The sequence below is a fragment of the Lithobates pipiens genome, unplaced genomic scaffold, assembly GCF_037356315.1.
Source record: "Lithobates pipiens isolate NorthernLeopardFrog02 unplaced genomic scaffold, aLitPip1_a1.2 Scaffold_16, whole genome shotgun sequence".
Classification (NCBI taxonomy): Eukaryota; Metazoa; Chordata; class Amphibia; order Anura; family Ranidae; genus Lithobates; species Lithobates pipiens.
In genome coordinates, this window is record NW_027507748.1 from 400,949,026 (window position 1) to 400,971,104 (window position 22,079).

At 43.4% G+C, this 22,079-nt stretch overlaps 1 protein-coding gene across 1 annotated transcript in view; it reads left to right on the top strand.

Moving 5' to 3' along the window:
- The first annotated feature begins 2,203 nt into the window (after positions 1-2,203).
- The window catches only part of NIPSNAP2 (nipsnap homolog 2), a 47,661-nt gene continuing 27,785 nt past the window's right edge, over positions 2,204-22,079 (top strand). The window contains exons 1-4 of the mRNA XM_077482332.1: positions 2,204-2,360; positions 12,808-12,947; positions 16,172-16,217; positions 19,123-19,217. Coding sequence (XP_077338458.1) covers positions 2,218-2,360; positions 12,808-12,947; positions 16,172-16,217; positions 19,123-19,217 — 424 coding nt within the window. The 5' untranslated portion in view covers positions 2,204-2,217. The remainder of the gene's footprint in view (positions 2,361-12,807; positions 12,948-16,171; positions 16,218-19,122; positions 19,218-22,079) is intronic.

Here is a 22,079-nt window from a genome sequence, read left to right on the forward strand (position 1 = left end):
CGCGGCGGGTTCCCGCATCGCATGCCTCCCGGCGGCAGTTCACACTGCCCTATGCGAACTGCTGGGAGTGTCAGTGAAATGTTACTGACACCCCCAGATCAGTTCGCATATCGCAGTGCGATCTGCAAACTCGGATCGCATGGTGTGAACACCCATGCGATCCGATTCTGCTGCGGGCCAAAAAAAGGGTCCCGTGCGAATTTGCGGCGGGTGCGGCGGGTGTGGCGGGTGCGGCGGGTGCGGCGAATGGCTGAACTCGAATCGCACAGAGATCGGATGTGATTTGCACCGCAGTGCGGTGCGAATCACATTCGTTCTCATAAACCGCTGCAATGTGAACCCAGCCTTAGTGACACTGGCGACGGGGGGTGATCACGGGGTTAAACCTTTATTGGGGGGGTTAGGGGGGTACATTAGAACTAAAGGGGGCTAACTCTAACTGCCCTAACAGTTATTACAGTCACAAATGACACCAATGCAAAAAAAAAAAAAAATGACATTGGTGTCACTGTGACTGGGGGGCAGGGGTAATTGGGGGGGTGATCGGGGGGTAAAGGGGGGGTGTGAGTGTGCCTGGCATGTTCTACTGTGTGTGTAGAGTGTTGGTGCAACTCACTGATCCGCTCTCCTCCGTGTCGGAACGAAAAATACCGACACGGAGGAGAGAATACATCACTTCCTCTCCTGTGTTTACATTACAGGAGAGGAAGTGATGTCACCGGGGATTTCTATTCGTCGGGAGCGATCGCGAGGGGGTGGCCATGAATGAATGGCCGTCCCCTCGTCCGGGATCGCTCCCGAACGAATACCGACCGCCGCAGGCACCGGGCGGGGGCCCGATCGGGCCCCCGACCCGCGGGAGGCAAGGGACGTACATGTATGCCCTTATGCCTGCCCGTGCCATTCTACCGACGTACATCGGCGTGCGGCGGTCGGCAACTGGTTAAAAAAATCTAAATTCCAATTGATACAGGCAGGATTGGGGTAGGACCCGGGTCCCCATGCACTTTTTATGGCAAAGAACTTGCATATAAGCTTTCAGTGAGAACTTTGGATTTTGCAGGTTCTAGCCCCATTGATTTACACTATTCCCGCATATGTGATCTGACAGGCATTTTTGCCTGCAATAGTGCTGCTTTCCATTTGCATTAGCGCTCAGTTTCTGAGAGCTGAAGTCTTAATTTGCGCTATTTTCTGGGACTGCAAAATAATTTTTCGGCGCTATAATAAATGACCCCCCATTATATTCCTAGCCCTAGTATTAGCAGCACAAAAATATTATTTATGTTTTTTATTTTTTTTAATTATTATATCGTTTATATTGTTTATATAGCTCACATTCTATTCCCAGCCCTAGTATTAGCAGCACAAAAAAAATATTATTTATGTATACTTTTTTTTATAATAATATAGTTTATATAGCTCACATTCTATTCCTAACCCTAGTATTAGCAGCACAAAAAAATATTATTTATGTTTATATTTCTTTTTTATTAATATATCATTTATATAGCTTGCATTCTATTCCTAGCCCTAGTATTAGCAGTACAATAAAAATACTATTTTTTTTTATTATTATATTGCTCACATTGTATTCCCAGCCCTAGTATTAGCAGCACAACAAAAATATTATTTATGTATACTTTTTTTATTATTATATAGTTTATATAGCTCACATTCTATTCCCGGCCTTAGTATTAGCAGCATCAAAAATATTATTTATGTTTATATATATTTGTATTATTATATAGTTTATATAGTTCACATTCTATTCCTAGCCCTAGTATTAGAAGCACAAAAAATATTATTTATGTTTATATTTTTTTATTATTATATAGTTGATATAGCTCACATTGTTTTCCCAGTATTAGCAGCACAAAAAAAAATATTATTTATGCTTTTTGTATTATTATTATTATTATTATTATATCGTTTAAATATCTCACATTCTATTCCTAACCCTAGTATTAGCAGCACAAAACATGTATTTATGTTTATTTTATTTTTTTTAAATATTATTATATAGTTTATACAGCTTACATTGTATTCACATCGCTAGTATTGTTTCCAAATAGTTTAGGAAATGTCTATCTAATTCTAAGCACTGGTAGGCAGCGCCTCTCTTGTAAGGTCCCTCTGGTGGTTGTTTCTGATATTACAGCTCATTCTAACGATCTCTCCAAAACAGCAAATGTCCGCCTGGCGGTGCTGCTGGGAATGACAGCGGCGCTCCTCCTCCGTTCCTTGACGCGCACTGGCAGCGCAGCGGATTGTTGCAAGATGGCGAGCAGAGCTGTGTCCGCGGCTTGGAGTAGGGCGAATAGGATTCAGGCCTGCGGGCCTAGCCTTCTGCTTGTCAGGTGAGCGTGTGCAATAACTTATTATGTTCCCTCTGCACTGAATTACCATAGAGCTGTAGGGTTTTCCTGTGATAAGTGCGGTAAAGTGTTGCTTGGCGCGGAGCAGTGTGGAGTAGACCGTATTAGAAGTACTAGTCGTGTGTAATCAGTGTGTAGAGGTGTCCTTCCTCATTGTTCTCTATATACGGGCCTCTGTATACCACGAGTGTGTGTTGGAGATTGGAGACAGCTGTTAGCTCTGCCCAAGGTCACCCCAGTGCTGTGTATTCTCCTCCTGTACTGACATGACAGGGATACCTTACCCTGTATGGGAACAGCATGGGAACCCTTCACCATACTCCTCATACAGGGTCCCTCTATACAACACACCTTCACCATACTCCTCATACAGGGTCCCTCTATACAACACACCTTCACCATACTCCTCATACAGGGTCCCTCTATACAACACACCTTCACCATACTCCTTACACAGGGTCCCTCTATACAACACACCTTCACCATACTCCTCACACAGGGTCCCTCTATACAACACACCTTCACCATACTCCTCACACAGGGTCCCTCTATACAACACACCTTCACCATACTCCTCACACAGGGTCCCTCTATACAACACACCTTCACCATACTCCTCACACAGGGTCCCTCTATACAACACACCTTCACCATACTCCTCACACAGGGTCCCTCTATACAACACACCTTCACCATACTCCTCACACAGGGGCCCTCTATACAACACACCTTCACCATACTCCTCACACAGGGTCCCTCTATACAACACACCTTCACCATACTCCTCACACAGGGGCCCTCTATACAACACACCTTCACCATACTCCTCACACAGGGGCCCTCTATACAACACACCTTCACCATACTCCTCACACAGGGTCCCTCTATACAACACACCTTCACCATACTCCTCACACAGGGTCCCTCTATACAACACACCTTCACCATACTCCTCACACAGGGTCCCTCTATACAACACACCTTCACCATACTCCTCACACAGGGTCCCTCTATACAACACACCTTCACCATACTCCTCATACAGGGTCCCTCTATACAACACACCTTCACCATACTCCTTACACAGGGTCCCTCTATACAACACACCTTCACCATACTCCTCACACAGGGTCCCTCTATACAACACACCTTCACCATACTCCTCACACAGGGTCCCTCTATACAACACACCTTCACCATACTCCTCACACAGGGTCCCTCTATACAACACACCTTCACCATACTCCTCACACAGGGTCCCTCTATACAACACACCTTCACCATACTCCTCACACAGGGTCCCTCTATACAACACACCTTCACCATACTCCTCATACAGGGTCCCTCTATACAACACACCTTCACCATACTCCTCACACAGGGGCCCTCTATACAACACACCTTCACCATACTCCTCACACAGGGTCCCTCTATACAACACACCTTCACCATACTCCTCACACAGGGGCCCTCTATACAACACACCTTCACCATACTCCTCACACAGGGGCCCTCTATACAACACACCTTCACCATACTCCTCACACAGGGTCCCTCTATACAACACACCTTCACCATACTCCTCACACAGGGTCCCTCTATACAACACACCTTCACCATACTCCTCACACAGGGTCCCTCTATACAACACACCTTCACCATACTCCTCACACAGGGTCCCTCTATACAACACACCTTCACCATACTCCTCACACAGGGTCCCTCTATACAACACACCTTCACCATACTCCTCACACAGGGTCCCTCTATACAACACACCTTCACCATACTCCTCACACAGGGTCCCTCTATACAACACACCTTCACCATACTCCTCACACAGGGTCCCTCTATACAACACACCTTCACCATACTCCTCATACAGGGGCCCTCTATACAACACACCTTCACCATACTCCTCATACAGGGTCCCTCTATACAACACACCTTCACCATACTCCTCACACAGGGTCCCTCTATACAACACACCTTCACCATACTCCTCACACAGGGTCCCTCTATACAACACACCTTCACCATACTCCTCACATAGGGTCCCTCTATACAACACACCTTCACCATACTCCTCACACAGGGTCCCTCTATACAACACACCTTCACCATACTCCTCACACAGGGGCCCTCTATACAACACACCTTCACCATACTCCTCACACAGGGGCCCTCTATACAACACACCTTCACCATACTCCTCACACAGGGTCCCTCTATACAACACACCTTCACCATACTCCTCACACAGGGTCCCTCTATACAACACACCTTCACCATACTCCTCACACAGGGTCCCTCTATACAACACACCTTCACCATACTCCTCACACAGGGTCCCTCTATACAACACACCTTCACCATACTCCTCACACAGGGTCCCTCTATACAACACACCTTCACCATACTCCTCACACAGGGTCCCTCTATACAACACACCTTCACCATACTCCTCACACAGGGTCCCTCTATACAACACACCTTCACCATACTCCTCACACAGGGTCCCTCTATACAACACACCTTCACCATACTCCTCATACAGGGGCCCTCTATACAACACACCTTCACCATACTCCTCACACAGGGTCCCTCTATACAACACACCTTCACCATACTCCTCACACAGGGTCCCTCTATACAACACACCTTCACCATACTCCTCACACAGGGTCCCTCTATACAACACACCTTCACCATACTCCTCACATAGGGTCCCTCTATACAACACACCTTCACCATACTCCTCATACAGGGTCCCTCTATACAACACACCTTCACCATACTCCTCACACAGGGTCCCTCTATACAACACACCTTCACCATACTCCTCATACAGGGTCCCTCTATACAACACACCTTCACCATACTCCTCATACAGGGTCCCTCTATACAACACACCTTCACCATACTCCTCATACAGGGTCCCTCTATACAACACACCTTCACCATACTCCTCACACAGGGTCCCTCTATACAACACACCTTCACCATACTCCTCATACAGGGTCCCTCTATACAACACACCTTCACCATACTCCTCATACAGGGTCCCTCTATACAACACACCTTCACCATACTCCTCATACAGGGTCCCTCTATACAACACACCTTCACCATACTCCTCACACAGGGTCCCTCTATACAACACACCTTCACCATACTCCTCACACAGGGGCCCTCTATACAACACACCTTCACCATACTCCTCATACAGGGTCCCTCTATACAACACACCTTCACCATACTCCTCACACAGGGGCCCTCTATACACCACACCTTCACCATACTCCTCACACAGGGGCCCTCTATACACCACACCTTCACCATACTCCTCATACAGGGTCCCTCTATACAACACACCTTCACCATACTCCTCACACAGGGGCCCTCTATACAACACACCTTCACCATACTCCTCACACAGGGGCCCTCTATACAACACACCTTCACCATACTCCTCACACAGGGGCCCTCTATACAACACACCTTCACCATACTCCTCACACAGGGTCCCTCTATACAACACACCTTCACCATACTCCTCATACGGGGGCCAAATTGTGCAGAGCATTGCAACCAGTGCACTGGCTTCCTGCAGGCTATTCCTCCAGCCCCAGGTCTGGTCGGAGGTATGGACCTCCTATGATTGGTCTGGAGGATACACTGGACAACAAGCGTGCTGATGTCTGAGTCCCTCTAACCCTTTCATGACAGGATTTGTTTTACCTTCCAACGCCTGAACACAGTTTTGCAACTTTGACCCATGTTAGTAAAACATCACAACTACTTTGTGCCAGGGGTTTCCAGACTTTCTAAATGAAGCACCCGTTAATTGTCCTTCAGACTTTTAGGGGGCCGCACTGTGGCCAGTTGGAGTGGAAACCTTCCTGACATCGTTGGGAGTAAACCTTACCACATTTGGAAAGGGGTGAGGAATAGTGCCACCTTGTTGGCACCATTAGCAGGAATAGTGCCCCATTGTTCTCATTAGCAGGAATAGTGCCCCATTGTTGGTGCCATTAGCAAGAATAGTGCCCCATTGTTGGTGCCATTAGCAGGAATAGTGCCCCATTGTTCTCATTAGCAGGAATAGTGCCCCATTGTTGGTGCCATTAGCAGGAATAGTGCCCCATTGTTGGTGCCATTAGCAGGAATAGTGCCCCATTGTTGGAATACCACAGCAAATGAAGGCCATCAGTCTACCAGTAAATAATACCTGGGAAGTTACAGGGGGGCTGAACTTGGGGAAAAGGGGTGGGAGAGAAAGGGAAGGAGGCAATGAAATGCATAATGACAATTACCCACCTTTTAAAAAAGCAGGCAGGAACCACAGAATGCTGTTCAATAGAGGTAGTACACAATATCCTACAGTCAGGCCATGAGCCTCAACCCAGGTAGACCAGCAATTATGGCTGGCATAAGTAATTGTGTACAAGGGGAGTACTTCCTTTAAGCGAAGTTCCACCCATTTAAAAGTCAGCAGCTACAAAAAGTGTAGTTGAAGGTAAACAGCCTCATGTATTGGGAAATGTCATGGTTATCAGTGATGTCCAACAGAAAGATAAGAGGATCAGCTGGTGAAGAAAGACATCCCATTGAATTCCCTACATTGATCACCTCTTTCCAGTACTCTTGTAACTAAGGTTGGCCATAAATGATACACTTTTCTTCTAATAGATTTCCTTTAGATTTACCCAAACCATATAATATGAGGTCAAATCTAAACACTTTCAATTTGTGTGCAATCAGGCAGGCCCTTCTACTACGCAGTTGTAGGTAAATCTAAAGGAAATTGAATAAGAAAGTTGTATGGTGTATGGCCAGCTTTAGGTTGGCCATACATTATATGTTTTTCTTGTATCAGTTTTCTTTTAGATTTACCAAAACCATACAGGTCCTTCTCCAAAAATTAGCATATTGTGATAAAGTTCATTATTTTCTGTAATGTACTGATAAACATTAGACTTTCATATATTTTAGATTCATTGCACACAACTGAAGTAGTTCAAGCCTTTTCTTGTTTTAATATTGATGATTTTGGCATACAGCTCCTGAAAACCCAAAAATCCTATCTCAAATTTGCATATTTCATCCGACCAATAAAAGAAAAGGGTTTTTAATACAAAAAAAGTCAACCTTCAAATAATTATGTTCAGTTATGCACTCAATACTTGGTCGGGAATCCTTTTGCAGAGATGACTGCTTCAATGCGGCGTGGCATGGAGGCAACCAGCCTGTGGCACTGCTGAGGTGTTATGGAGGCCCAGGATGCTTCGATAGCAGCCTTAAGCAAATCCAGAGTGTTGGGTCTTGCGTCTCTCAACTTTCTCTTCCCAATATCCCACAGATTCTCTATGGGGTTCAGGTCAGGAGAGTTGGCAGGCCAATTGAGCACAGTAATACCATGGTCAGTAAACCATTTACCAGTGGTTTTGGCACTGTGAGCAGGTGCCAGGTCGTGCTGAAAAATGAAATCTTCATCTCCATAAAGCTTTTCAGCAGATGGAAGCATGAAGTGCTCCAAAATCTCCTGATGGCTAGCTGCATTGACCCTGCCCTTGATAAAACACAGAGGACCAACACCAGCAGCTGACATGGCACCCCAGACCATCACTGACTGTGGGTACTGAGGGTGGCCTTCTGGACAGCACTCAGGTCGGCAGTCTTACCCATGATTGCGGTTTTGAGTAATGAACCAGGCTGGGAGTTTTTAAAAGCCTCAGGAATCTTTTGCAGGTGTTTAGAGTTAATTAGTTGATTCAGATGATTAGGTTAATAGCTTGTTTAGAGAACCTTTTCATGATATGCAAATTTTTTGAGATAGGAATTTTGGGTTTTCATGAGCTGTATGCCAAAATCATCAATATTAAAACAAGAAAAGGCTTGAACTACTTCAGTTGTGTGTAATGAATCTAAAATATATGAAAGTCTAATGTTTATCAGTACATTACAGAAAATAATGAACTTTATCACAATATGCTAATTTTTTGAGAAGGACCTGTATAATATGAGTTCAGGCCTAAACACTTTCAATCAGACAGGCCCTTTGCACTACATAGTGGAAAGTAAATCTAAGGGAAATTGAAAAAAATTGTACAATGTATAGCCAGCCTTAGGACACGTCTGAAAGGCGCAGTAGAAGGTAGGGGGACAACATGTTTACTTGCGGCCTAATATATCCCACCAACTTTCAGATGTCATTGTAATGAGATAATCAGTGTTCTTCCCTTGGCCTGTCAGTGGTCATGAAGTTATGTCTGATCGGTGTATGACACTTGACAACACTTGAAAACATCATCTATTTGCTCAAAGTGTATGTGATGCGACAACAGACAGCACAGGAATACCTTGCTTAAAATGAAGGTTTGTTAGAAATTGTTTTGTACAAATAGTCAAGAAATAATCCATCCATATCCACAACCTTTTTATTTCAGGATGTTTTTTTTTTTTCTGTAACCTTTTTCTAACTCATTGTTATTATAGAGAACAGGAAGATCAGACAAGTAAGTACATGTTAATGAGATTAATTACAATTTAAGTGAAGCCATTTGGTTCTCTGTTCGCTTTGAATTGGATCCTGTTTATGTTTAACCAATACTCATCTCTTGGAGCATCGCTACTAATGTGCTCAAACTGCACTGCTTGTTACCACCTAGGCAACCAAGCAGTAATTAGTCTCTGTGATTTATTTGAGAGAGTGATACATACTGTAATCAATATATTACACACTGAGGTGTCCTTAGTTATATGGTTTATTGCTGGATACAGCTTGCTATGGGGCACAAGGAGAAAAGGAGGAACCACGATTTCCCAGTGAGGGACCACAGAAGGGTCATGGTCGCTGTGTGCACAACTATTACACACAGCAGGTAAGTATAGCCGGTTTATAAACAAAAAATGCTGTTAGTATTACTTTAGCACTGCCCAGCGTTAGGCTTTAAAGTTGAAGTCTTGGATAGGCAATATTGGTTACATACAAGAGCCATAGACAAACATACTTACCTCCAATGTGCAGCTTGTTTTGCACAGAGTGGCCCCGAACATCCTCTTCTGGGCTCCCCCGGCGGCTGTCATGGCACCTCCCTGAATTGGCTAACCCCCTAGGAGAAGTGCATTCCCAAGGGGGTTACCTTGCAGGCGCGCTTTCCGAGTCCATAGAAGCCGAATGTATGACTCGGCGCTTGCGCCATTGGATTTGATTGACAGCAGCGGGAGCCAATGGCTGCGCTGCTATCAATCTACCCAATCAAAGCCAGGTCTCTGTGGAGAGGATGATGGCGTGTCCCCGCGGAAGAAGGGGCTCAGGTAAGTATAACGGGGGCATAGGATGCATTAAGGTGAAAAAACACAAGCCTTTACAACCCCTTTAACTCAGTATGATACTTCTCCTCTGTGCAAGAGCTTCCTGTAATAAAGACTGGTCACTGATGCACATTCTTCTTATGCAGGGTGACTGGTCTTGTATCTGTCTTCATCCTGTAGTTTTCTGCAGTGTCTGTAGTGGGTGGAGCCTGTTGTGTCCCTCCCATATATCTGCTCTGTGCAGCATAATGGTCATGTCACCACTACTTTCACAAAGTATTAGCTGGGTTTGAAAATGGATATGGTATATACCAGTGATGGAAAACATTGGCACCCCAGATGTTTTACAACTACATTTCCCATGATGCTCAAGTACACTGCAGAATGCATGAGCATCATAGGAAATGTAGTTCCAAAACATCTGGGGTGCCAAGGTTTGCCATCACTGGTATATACAAAGTAGATTCATATCCTTTATGGCTATAAAAGCCTACATGTCCATGTACACACAGGCTTTTAGCAGAGTTTAGAAGTTGCTGCTTTCAGGTGAGGTTAAACCTCCCTTTCCTGAATGCGGAAGAGTCAAGTTCAGGATTGGAACGTTTTGACCGCTGGCTGTGGCAAAACGCAAATCGCTGTGAAAACGTGGTTTTTATTTTTGCAGCATTTTACGTTTTTCCGGGGCTGCGGTCAGGGAAGGCTAGAGTAGATGTAGTCTTACATATGGATCCTCTAGCTTTGAGCCTGAAATCTAAAATGGTTTAAATAGCTCTTGTGAAGACAGAAATATTGCAGCCACTGTTGCTGAAAATGTCTGGCATATGGAGCTTGTGCTGTTCCCATAAGGATGACTTGCTTTAGATGTACTTTTCTTAAAGCTGTTTTCCACCCACAAATTTTAGTTTTTTTAAAGTCAACAGCTACAAACACTGTAGCTGCTGACTTTTAATAAGGGCACTTGTCCCTGTCCAGGGAGCCTGGAATGTTGATCTCCCCCCCCCCGCCCCCCCCCCCCCCCCGGCCATGTCCATTGGATCGGGTGCAGATGCTGCCATTCTAAGGAAAACCGGCAGTGGAGCCTTGTGGTTTTACTGCCCGTTTCCTACTGCACATGTGCGAGTCGCACTGCTCTTTGTCAATGGCCAGCTGTCTTCTGGGACACACCACAGGTCCCAGAAGACAGCCGGGGGGGGGGGGGGGGGGGGGCTTGCCACACAAAGGATATGACATCCTGCCCCGTGGATCGAAAGTACACTATGTACTTCATAAAAAGGTATGTTGGAAGAAACATTTTTTTTTTTTTAATATCCAAAACTGAGGGGTGGAGAGGCCTCTCAAAAGTGGGTGGAACTCCGAGCGAAGTCTGGTACCACCTGGCATTGGGAGTAAGTTAAAATCAACGCTATGAGGACATAGGCAGCAATAAACCCCACTACCCACTGTTTTAATTGTAAAACATAACTAAAAGGAAGCCATCAAGGAATCTTTACCATACAGGTTGCCGACCAACTCCTGGTAACCCTCTATACTCTCACTTCACTTCTTCCCTATCACATGTCCAGTCTGAATTTCATACACAATATACTGTATGTACCGAGGATAAGATGCAGGAGTGAGATGAGTGACTAAATGTTGGCATTGGGCAATCATTTCTGTGAGGTCTCCGTTTAGGTTAGTGCATATTCCAAAATTGTTTGGGAGGGGTATGTGTTACAAGAATGAAATGTGCACTCTTATTGTGTTTACCCTTTCAGAATTCTAACAAGAAAACTAATGCAAGGAACAGTGAGGTGCTAGAAATGTTTATTTTCAAACTTTTGGCTGTCTTGTTGTGGCAAGGCATTCTGTGCATTTGAATGGATTTATTAAACGAGTAGTTTGGTGTTACTTTGGTTTGGAATTACGTAAATGCCAGTCTGCTGTCATTCACTCACATGCTGTGACAGTAAGGTCAAACAGTGTCACATTCATGTTGTGTGACCCTGTTGCTATATGCACTTCACCTTTACAGCTATTTAAAGATGAACTCTGAGCAGACATAGAAAAGATATCACCTTTTAAGATAAATTTCAGGAAGACATAAACACCAATTAATCCAGTTATGTATTTAAAAAAAAATGATTACTTGTGTTTGCATACAACTAGTAACAGTACCTAAATCTATCCACTTCCTGTAATCCCCTGCACAGCAGCACGTGCACTGGGAGGGATAGGGTCAGCACCGAGCCTGTCAGGCTTTTCACAGTGCTATTCTTCCAACTCTGTGAACATGCTTTCAGGAGGAAAGGGTACAGCTGACCATACACTTGTAGATTTCCTAATGGACATTCATGCGAACATTCTCATTACTACCTAGGGCCGGTTCACACTGCGAGGCGAGGCGACACGGCTCGCCTCGCCTCGCTCCCGCAAGTCGCCCCCATTCAGTACTATGGAACCGTTCTGAGAGGAGCGACTCGAGTCGCTCCGACTCAGAAAAAAGGTTCCTGTACTACTTCGGGGCGACTTCGGGGGCGACTTGCATTGACTTCTATGCAGAAGTCCTCTGCAAGTCGCCGCTGACCCCCCCTGCAAGTCGCGGCGAGGAAGTCGGAGACGGCTCGCAGTGTGAACCGGCCCTTAATGACTTGCTGAATGTTCAAACAACTTAAAAAAAAATGTGATCTTTAACAATCAATTTTGAAGTGAATGGACTTTCCTGAACGAAAACCATATTCACCGTTAGAAATTCATTGAAGAAAAGTTTTCCATCCTGCTTCTTAGAATTTTCTTGTTACAGCAATCAAAAACAAACATTGATTTGACCCCATTGACCATTAGAAAATTGAATGGACATTCTTAAAACAGACAGCGTGAGGAAGGGAGAAGAGAGCAGATAACCAGCTTCTGTAAAAGGGACCTGTACACTTTTAATCACGGAACTAATTATCAATGTCCTGATTATCAGTGCAATCCTAACAGTGTCCGCCAGTGCTGTCAATCTGTGCCTCATCAGTGTCACCTATCTGGCATTTACAACTCCAAACTAGTTCAACAGCAGTAGAGATGTGTGATGTTAGGTATCTGTAAAGATATTTATAATAGTTCGCTTATTTGTGTAATGTTTCTGCAGGGGCCTTGCATCGTCTAGTCAGAAAGCCAAAGAAGACAGCTGGCTCAGATCCCTTTTTGTGCGTAAGGTTGATCCTCGCAAGGATGCACACTCAAATCTGCTGGCAAAGAGGGAGACCAGCAACCTCTACAAAATACAATGTAATTATTACATTTCTTTCTCTGTTTCTACAGTAGAGAGCTCATTTTGATAGTAATAGCGAGGCACATGGGAATATTAAATGGTTATGTTTAATCTTTTTATTTATTTTTTTCTAAAATATACAAGCAACATGGAAAACAGAAGCGTTCCGTGAAGATGTGTCATATGCATATATAAAAAGGTAGACAGAATATTAGGCTAGGTTCACACTATTTATATAAATGTGTGACACCCGCGCTGCCCTAAAAAATAATAGTAAAATAATTGCTGCTGTCATGAAACTATTTATCAAAGTTGAAAACTCCTACACAAGTTATGTAGGGCAACACAGAGCTTACAACAAACAAAGTGATTGTAAAGTTTTGTGTTTTTTATTAACAAATGTCATACTTACCTCCACTGTGAGGTTTCTATTCGCACAGAGTAGCCTCGATCTCTTTTGGGGTCCCCTGGTGGCACTATCAGCTCCTCCCCGCATTGTATAACCCCCTGGGTGAAGTGCCCTCCCGAGTCCAGCATTTAGGTCCATAGATACGGAATGTAGGACTCGGCCCCACCCCCTGCGTTATTGAATTGGACAGCAGCGGGAGCCAATGGCTGCGCTGCTATCAATCTATCCAATCAAGAGCCAAGAACCCCGGGCAGAGAGGTAGAGTGCATCCACATCAAGGGAACGAAGGGGGTCAGGTGAATTAAACCGGGGGGGGGGGGGGGGTGGCCTAGGGGGCCAGTCACTGTCGGAAGTTTTTTTAGCTTAATGCATAGAATGCATTAAGCTGAAAAAACACAAGGGTTTGCAACTCCTTTAAAAAATCTGCAAACTTATACACAACAAAATAAATAATGAAAACTGTGTATAATAAGTCCACATATTTTTTGCTTATTCCTGGGCACATGTGCTCCAACCATGCGTGAACCACTCCACCACACACTGCGTTCACCAGATTATGCTGACTTATGTATACGACAAGAAAGTCTAAATGTGCCTTTGAACTGGATGTTTTGCAAACTGGATCACACTGAGTATATATGCTGTATGCACCACAGACCTGATTCTCCATCATATAAGGGAATAATATTATTCAAATAATTCCACTCTTCCTTAAAGTCTTTTCGGACCAACACACAATTTTTCAGCAGGCTCCACTTATGCAGAACAGACACGGACAGAGTCCGCTGTCGTCTATGGGCAGTCAGATGAACAACGGACTGCCTGTCCGTTTCCATCTGTATGTCATCTGATCTGCCAGACAGATGAGGAACGGATCCCCCATACGTCTGTTTTTAGTGGACCGGATCGGATGTTGGTGGGTGTCAACGGACATGTTCGTTGACATCCACCTCTCCATTGTGGGCAATGGGTGGTCTGATCAAGTCTGCCTAAAAAAACTGACCGATGGACCCGATTGGCCCCCCCATGTGAAAGGGGCCTAAATAGTTCCTGAAATATATTCTGATGTAACTTCTTTTGTAAAAAAAGACAACCTTAGTACTCAAAGGTTAGTTTCAGATTGCTGATGATTTTTAATGTTTAGAAGAAAAAAAGCATTTATTTTTGCAGACGTGTAAGTGCCTAGATATATTGAAGGAAACCTGCACTTCTCTTTTTAAATTCTTATTTCCAGAACATTTTCACCATTTTTTTTGCATTATACTTTTATACTGTGGATTCCTATAAAATGTAAACATGCCAATTGGGAAAGATTTGTATAAAGCCCTTATGACACATTTTTACTTTATACTATTGAAATCACTTGATTGTCATCCTTTGTCAACGGCCCAACATTCTTGCTAAAATTCCAAGCAGAGATTGGGTATGGGAGTTTTTCCCTTGCAACAGTCTTTTATTTGTAATTGGCATCAAAATAAGTAATTGAATTCCACAGACAAGCCTGCCATAGTATAAAGAGAATACACCTGTGTCGGGCATAGAGAATAAACAAAATCGAAAAGGTCCCTCAAACACCAGTCAGTGCAAAACATAAAATTCCAAAGTAACACGGAATTAAAAATTATGTATACATAACACGTTAAATCACAATTCAACATAGAATACACCATATCAGACAATGGCACGGATGGACTAAAAAAATAGGGAACCACTATGCTCAGAATGCTGCTAACACATTATGGGGAAGATATGCACAAAATTATTCCAATGCAAGGACAAGAAGAGAAGAAAAGGAGAGAACCCAAGGCTCACAGGGCTAGGAGAAAAGCATTAACTAAACAATCCCCTGAGAGGAAGCAAGAGGCACATTCACATATGTCGCCCACTGTGCACGTGTTTGCTCGAACTGAGTTTGTCATGAATCATAATCCAGTAGACCTTATGCATTAAACAATGTATTGAAGGCGACGGTGTCTTCCATGCGCCCACAATGGTAATTTTAGCCGCCAGGGGAATGAAGCATACCAAACTCCACACAGGCCACTGTAGGCTGGGGGGAGAGTAGTTCAGTAGAATATGAAGTTGCAGGATGGAGAACCCTGACACTTTGCAAAGCATGGAAAACACCCAATTTCAATAACCCCTTATTTTCTGACATTCTCACCATATGTGAAACATGGTACCCCATAAAGTTTGGATACATCCTGGCAAGGTGGGAAGGAACCAAATACCATCTAGTTAAAACCTTTAAACTGATTTCCACTAGAGACACATTGAGGATCCCGTTTAAAAGAGACCTGAAGCCAAGAGTACCAAGACTCCTGGTCTATGTCATAACCTAGATCCCTTTCCCAGGCCAGCATGTAAAGTTGTTTCTGGGGGGGGGGGGGGGAGCAGCGGAGCAGCAGTGACGCATAAATCATGGAGACCTCCCTGTGAGCCTTAATCTAATTAATTTACTACACCATTTTTCATAAGCAGTCAATGAAGGGGGGTCGCCTGAGATGGGTTGAAAAGTGGGTAAAAAAATAACATTTTGATAAAAATAAAATCGTTTAGATAAGGGCATCTCTAATTTAGAAAAGTGAAGGGGCCGCGTTGGGTGAAAAAGGGCCCAATGCTGTAGAGGCCCTTGTCAGTCCATCATTTAAATGCCCGAATATACATACCTGGAGGAGTATGTTTTTTTTTTTTTTTTTTTAGTGGGAGATCTATATTACTGTGCTTCCAAATATATAATGTAAGCATTTATGAAAAATATGTATGTGGAATGCTGCAAGTCCATTGGGACCATCTGCTTTGTAGCTAATCTTGAAGCTTTTTTTGTTACAGTTCACAATGTAAAGCCAGAATGTCTAGATGCCTACAACAAACTTTGGTAAGTCTGCTATTGTTCAGAATTAGTCTAATTTATCCACATGATGGCTTGGGGCTCATGTACAGAGGCCTATGTTTGTGGCTGAACTACTTCTTTATCTCGTAAAAGTCAAATAGGAATGCAGAAGGTACTTGAACCAGTTCAGAAGCAGCTCCATAAGCAATCGATAGGCAATGCAACTCAAAGAAACTATGTAATACTACATTTGACTTTCTTGTGAGCTTGATGCTCATGTATTTTAAGCCCTTACTTGAGTCTATATCTCTTAGAGCCAGTACACATGGGCTTTGGTGGCTCACCTCTGATATCATTTTGTAAAACATTTTTTAATGTATGTGGAAAGCAATAATTGAATATTTAATTGAATCTCTTGAAGCAGTTTTCAATCAAACTGACTTCATACTGATCTGAAATGCCCAAGTAAAGAAACTTGGCTTGCAATTGGCTTTCTTGTGCTATTAAGCTGCTTGGACTCGCACTGACTTTTATGAAGAAAAGGTGCTCATGAGCAAAAAAAACTATGTACATGAGCCTTTGCTGTACCACAAAGGTAAGTCCTTAAAGCGGGAGTCCACCGGGACTCCGCGTTTTTTTTTTTATTTATTTTTTTAAGTCAGCAGCTACAAATACTGCAGCTGCTGACTTTTAAAATAGTGACATATACCTGTCCAGCGCACCCGCGATGTCGGCACCCGAAGCCGATCTCTAGATCGACACTCGAGTGCTGCCGCCGCCATCTTGGGTATGGGAATCAGGAAATGGAGCCTTTCGGCTTCATTTCCCGGTTTCCTACTGCGCATGCGCGAGCCGCGCTGCGCAATGAGGAAGGTCCCCGCTGCCTCTGGGATCTGTGTGTTTCCCAGCAGGCAGCGGGGCACTTGCGGAAGGGGGCGGGCACTTGCGGAAAGGGGCGTAATATACGCCCCTTTCCGCAGAGAGCTAGCCCGGAAGTGGGTGCAGTTACCAGGTAACTGCACCCCCCTCCCCTCTGAAAGGTGCCAATTGTGGCGCCGGAGGGGGGGAGGAATCCGATGAGCGGAAGGTCCATTTTAGGGTGGACCTCCGCTTTAACCACTTGCCTACTGGGTCAATTCTGACATTTCTGATACATGTAAAAAAAAAAATCTGAATTTTTTTTGCTAGAAAATGATTTAGAACCACCAAATATATATATATTTTTTTAAGCAGAGGCCCTAGAGAATAAAATGGTGGTAGTGTCAATTTTATAATATAAAAAATGATGCTACCCTGAGTAAAAGTTTGCTGAATGTCATACATTATTCAAAGGCAATGCTGCAAAACCCTTTACAGGTTACCAGTGTAGTATTGCAGGTGGTTTTGTGCTAGCATTATTGCTCTTGTTCGCAGTGATACTTCATGTGTGGTGCAATCACATGTGGGACCTACATGTGCATAGGGGATGAGAGCACTTAATGTTTTTTTTTTTTTTTTTACTTTTTATTTTATTTATTATTATATTTTTTTAAATCCACGTTTGTGATATCACAAAAGATGAACAACATTTCTTGTAATAGCATGGGCTGTGACTTGTCGTGTTTTTTTTTATTTTTTATTTTTTTTATTTTTTGAGAAAGATCTGGGGTCTATTAGATGCTAGATCTCTTCTCTGGCCTCCAAAACATCAGATCAAACTGAGAATCGTTTTATCAGATGCCTTTACAAACTAGGAACCACTTGTTTACAACAAACTGCAACCAGAAGTGATGGAATCCTTGTCGCTTCCAGTTTCTGATTCCACAGAGAGGGAACAACATCCGTTCCTCTATCTCTGTTCAGCGCACAGAAGTTATCGAGCGGCTATACACTTCTACAAAAAAAAGAAATCTCCGGCTGAAATTTTTGATACTGGGATGACGCCTGTAGCTGCAACCTCGTCATATGACGTCCTATGGGCAGGTAGTGGTTAAAGATGAATTCCAGCTATGGGTATTTTGTACATTGTACCCAAAGAGGGCAGCTGTACCTTTTAAGTACCTTTTTAAATAAATCCTCAGATTTTCTGCCTTCCTAACACCCCTCCCAGAGCAAGAGCTGAGACAGCAATTAAAAAAGGAGTAAAATGCTTCATGTTCTGCTAAACAGGCCTTTATTCTTGTCTGCTCATCCTTTCACGATTAGTATTACTTTGGTAAAGGACAGCTTGCAAAATTGGATGCATAAAATAACTTGATTGATTGTTCTGTACTGTATGTATCTTTACTTGGTGCCTTTTTTGCTGTGTCTGTAACATGAACAATTGCAATATTTGTTTTATACTCAAGTAATTAAAGTGGCTCTAAAGGCAGAAGGTTTTTTATCTTAATGCATTAAGATAAAAAACCGTCAGTGCGCAGCAGCCCCTTTAATACTTACCTAAACCCCCTTCTAGATCCAGCACTGTTGCATGAGAGTCTTGGCTGCCCGAGACTCTCCCTGCTCATTGGCTGAGACAGCAGTGGTCCGCCATTGGTTCCCACTGCTGTCAATGAGGAGAGAGAGGGGTGGTGGGGGCCAAGTCACTGCTCCGTGTCTGAATGGGCACAGAGCAACGGCTTGGCTTGGGTGCCCCATTGCAAGCTGATGGTTGTTGAGGCAATTGGCAGGAGGGAGAGGGCCAGGAGTGTCAACAGAGGACCTGAGAAGGAGGATCTGGGCAGCAGTATAACATGTTTGTTGTTTTTAAACAAAAGTAAAAGGTGAGACTTTAATATCACTTTAACCTGTGTACAGTATATCTGAGTTTATTTTGTGCTGATCATAGAGGGGTTCACAATATTGTTTTATAAATGAAAGTGAATGGTTATCGCAAATAAAACAAAATCATGAAATGTACTCAACTGTTCTAGAAGTGCTTCATTACTGCTGTAATCATCTAATGTAAAATTGTTTTACTTTTGTATTTAAGCGAAGAGGTATTGCCAAAGATCCATGAAGGTGAAGAGTATCCCTGTACGCTAGTAGGCACATGGAATACATGGTATGGAGAACAAGATCAGGCAGGCAAGTGCAAGCCTCTTGGCATCACTAAATATTGAATTGCTCATTAAAAAACCAAATGCTTAAGTGGTGGTGTGCTCTAATGCAAAGTGCTACTGGTGTGGGTTATTCACACTAGCTTTGGTCCAAATGTGGATCGCTCTTCAGAGAGCATTTGACAGGTGGTGAGGAGTCATTAAATCACCCCTTCACCTCCTGCTGTAACCCCCTGAACCCTGCACTAGTGTAATGTGGGCAGCCTCCCACTGTTACAGGGTGCTTGCAGAGCAGCCTCAATAACTTGAATGGGTTGTGTTTTCAGGGCACTATGCCCATCAAAAGCAGTGGGAGGTTTAAATACAGCTGTGGCCATAGTAAGTGTATACCAGTGGCTGCTGTCTCTGCAGCTAAAGGTTGTAGCAGTTGGGGAGCAGTAAAAGTATGTCTCAACCCTGGGGTTGCTAGTATGAATGAGCCTTTAGTCACTTTTGTTGACAACCACAGTTCAAGGAAAAATTATATGTAACAAAAAAAATATAAATGTGGAATTGTTCATATCATTTATCATTATTTCAATATTTCTATAATTTATTATATATATTTTAGTGTATGTTTTATTTAATATAATTATATTATATTTTATTTATATATTTATTTATAAAAAATCTGGCAAGGAAAACACTGACATGGGGTATTCATATGTCTGGAATTGTGCCTCTGCGCAACAAATATTGGTGCGGGCGGCAGATTCATGTACACTCCGTCCAGCATTTGAAGCTATGTGGGTGGTGCCTGTAGGGATTCAGAGACACTGGTTTCCCATTAGGTCGGCTCCATTTGTGATTGGCAACAGGCAGTGCAGTTGCTTGTTCAGATGTGTGGCCCACAAAAATTAAACGGCATGTTGCTTTCAATGGAAGGTCCTACCCCTGCTACAACCCTGTGGATTTAGGGTTAAAACATATTGTTTCCTCAACGCCTGTCAACCACCTATGACAATTGATCCAACACAGATACCTTTTCAGAGGAGCAGTAATGGCTACATCGGATATGAATGAGCCCTTACAGTTGGTCTTGTCAGATGCTGATATGTGATTACTGATCCCACTGGTTCCTCTCTTTGTCTTAATCTCATTCAGTAGGAGCTGACAGGAGGTTTCCTTTTAAAGAGAATGTTTGTTAATTTAGTTTTGTTTTTTTGTGTTTTAAATATATACGTTAATGAGATTTGCTTGGTGTTAAACATTTTCTATCAGTATTAATGTTTTGAACGCCTTGTTTTTAGTCACAGTTTGTAATGGACTGTATGAGGAGGAGCCTCATGCACATTGCATATAAATGCTCTTCCTGCTTTGCTTTGCTTTACTATACAGTGGTTGTGCTTTTTTTTTCTTCTCCAAACAAATCAAGCCTATAAATTGGCTATTTCCTTGAAAACAATTTATTCCCATTGTGTTATAGCATGGAGTTGCTACTACTAGTAACTAATCTGCAAAAGTATAACACAATAAAAAAAAAAAAAAAAAAAAGTGAAGGAACGAGCATGTAAAATGTTCGAAATACATCCAAAATGCTGGCTCTTACGTCAGTAAGCTGACCTGGAACCAGTATGCAGATGAGAAGTTCTATCTTTCTTTTTCTGCAAGTTTGTTCAGGGTCAGTGACTCAGTTTTGAGACTGGTGGGTCAGAACTGTCAGGCAGAACTGTTCACATGACAGACTCAGTGTAAAGTAGTATAAACTTGCCTTCTGAAGAATTGGATATCGGCAGTGGCAACAACAGCAAAAAAAAATGTTAAACAGGCAGTATAACCCCTTCTAAGCTAGTGTCCTGTCTTATGAGAATGGATGGCTGTGGAGAAAAGCAACAGTTGTTTTTTTTTTGTTTTTAATTAAGGCATTTTTTTCAATCAAGTTACTTTGTTCAGTGCAGGGGGGGGGGGGGGGTGAAAGGAGTACCCTTTTGCCCCAGCAAAAGAAAGTGAAGGCTTTTAGCATTACACAGGAAAAAAGGTTTTCCGCAGTAAGACTCCATACACACTATTACATTTTCTGCAGATTTTTGTCTTCAGATTTACCAAAACCCTATAAAATGAGGTCAAACCTTAACCACTTAAGGACCGCCGTATTGCCATTGTACGTCATTACAATGGCACAGGCAGGCACAAGCACGTACATGTACGTGCCTGCCTTCCAGCGGGTGGGGGGTCCGATCGGACCCCCTCCCGCTGGATACGGCGGTCTGGTTTGCTGCAGGAGCGATCCGTGATGAGGGGATGGCCGTTGGTTTCTGGCCATCCCCTCTCGATCGCTCCTGGCCAATGACAAGCTTCCTCCCACTGTATATTGTATACACAGGAAGGAGGAAGTGATGTCATTCTCCTCGGGCGGTCTTTTTGACCGGACTACGAGGAGAAGACAAAAAGTAAATGTGCACCAACACTACACTGACATGTAGGTACACATAGGCACACAAACCCCCCCCCAGTCACAGTGTCACTGATTGCATTGATCATTTATTTACTGATCACTGTATTCAGTGTCAGTTGTAAAAGTAAAAACTGTCAGGGCAGTTAGTGTTAGGTCCAGGGTAGCCCCCTATCACCCCCCAATAAAGGTTTAACTCCCTGATTGCCCCTAGAGTTAACCCTTTCACCCCCTTTTGCCAGTGTCTCTAAGCAATCGTTTTTCTGATCGCTGCATTAGTGTCGCTATTGTCGCTAGTTAGCTAGTTATTTTTTTAGGTTCACCGCCAGGTTTTTATAGCGCTAGGTACCCCGATATACTACCCAATAATGGTTTTAACCCCCTGATTGCCCCTAGAGTTAACCCTTTCACCCCCTTTTGCCAGTGTCACTAAGCGATCATTTTTCTGATCGCTGCATT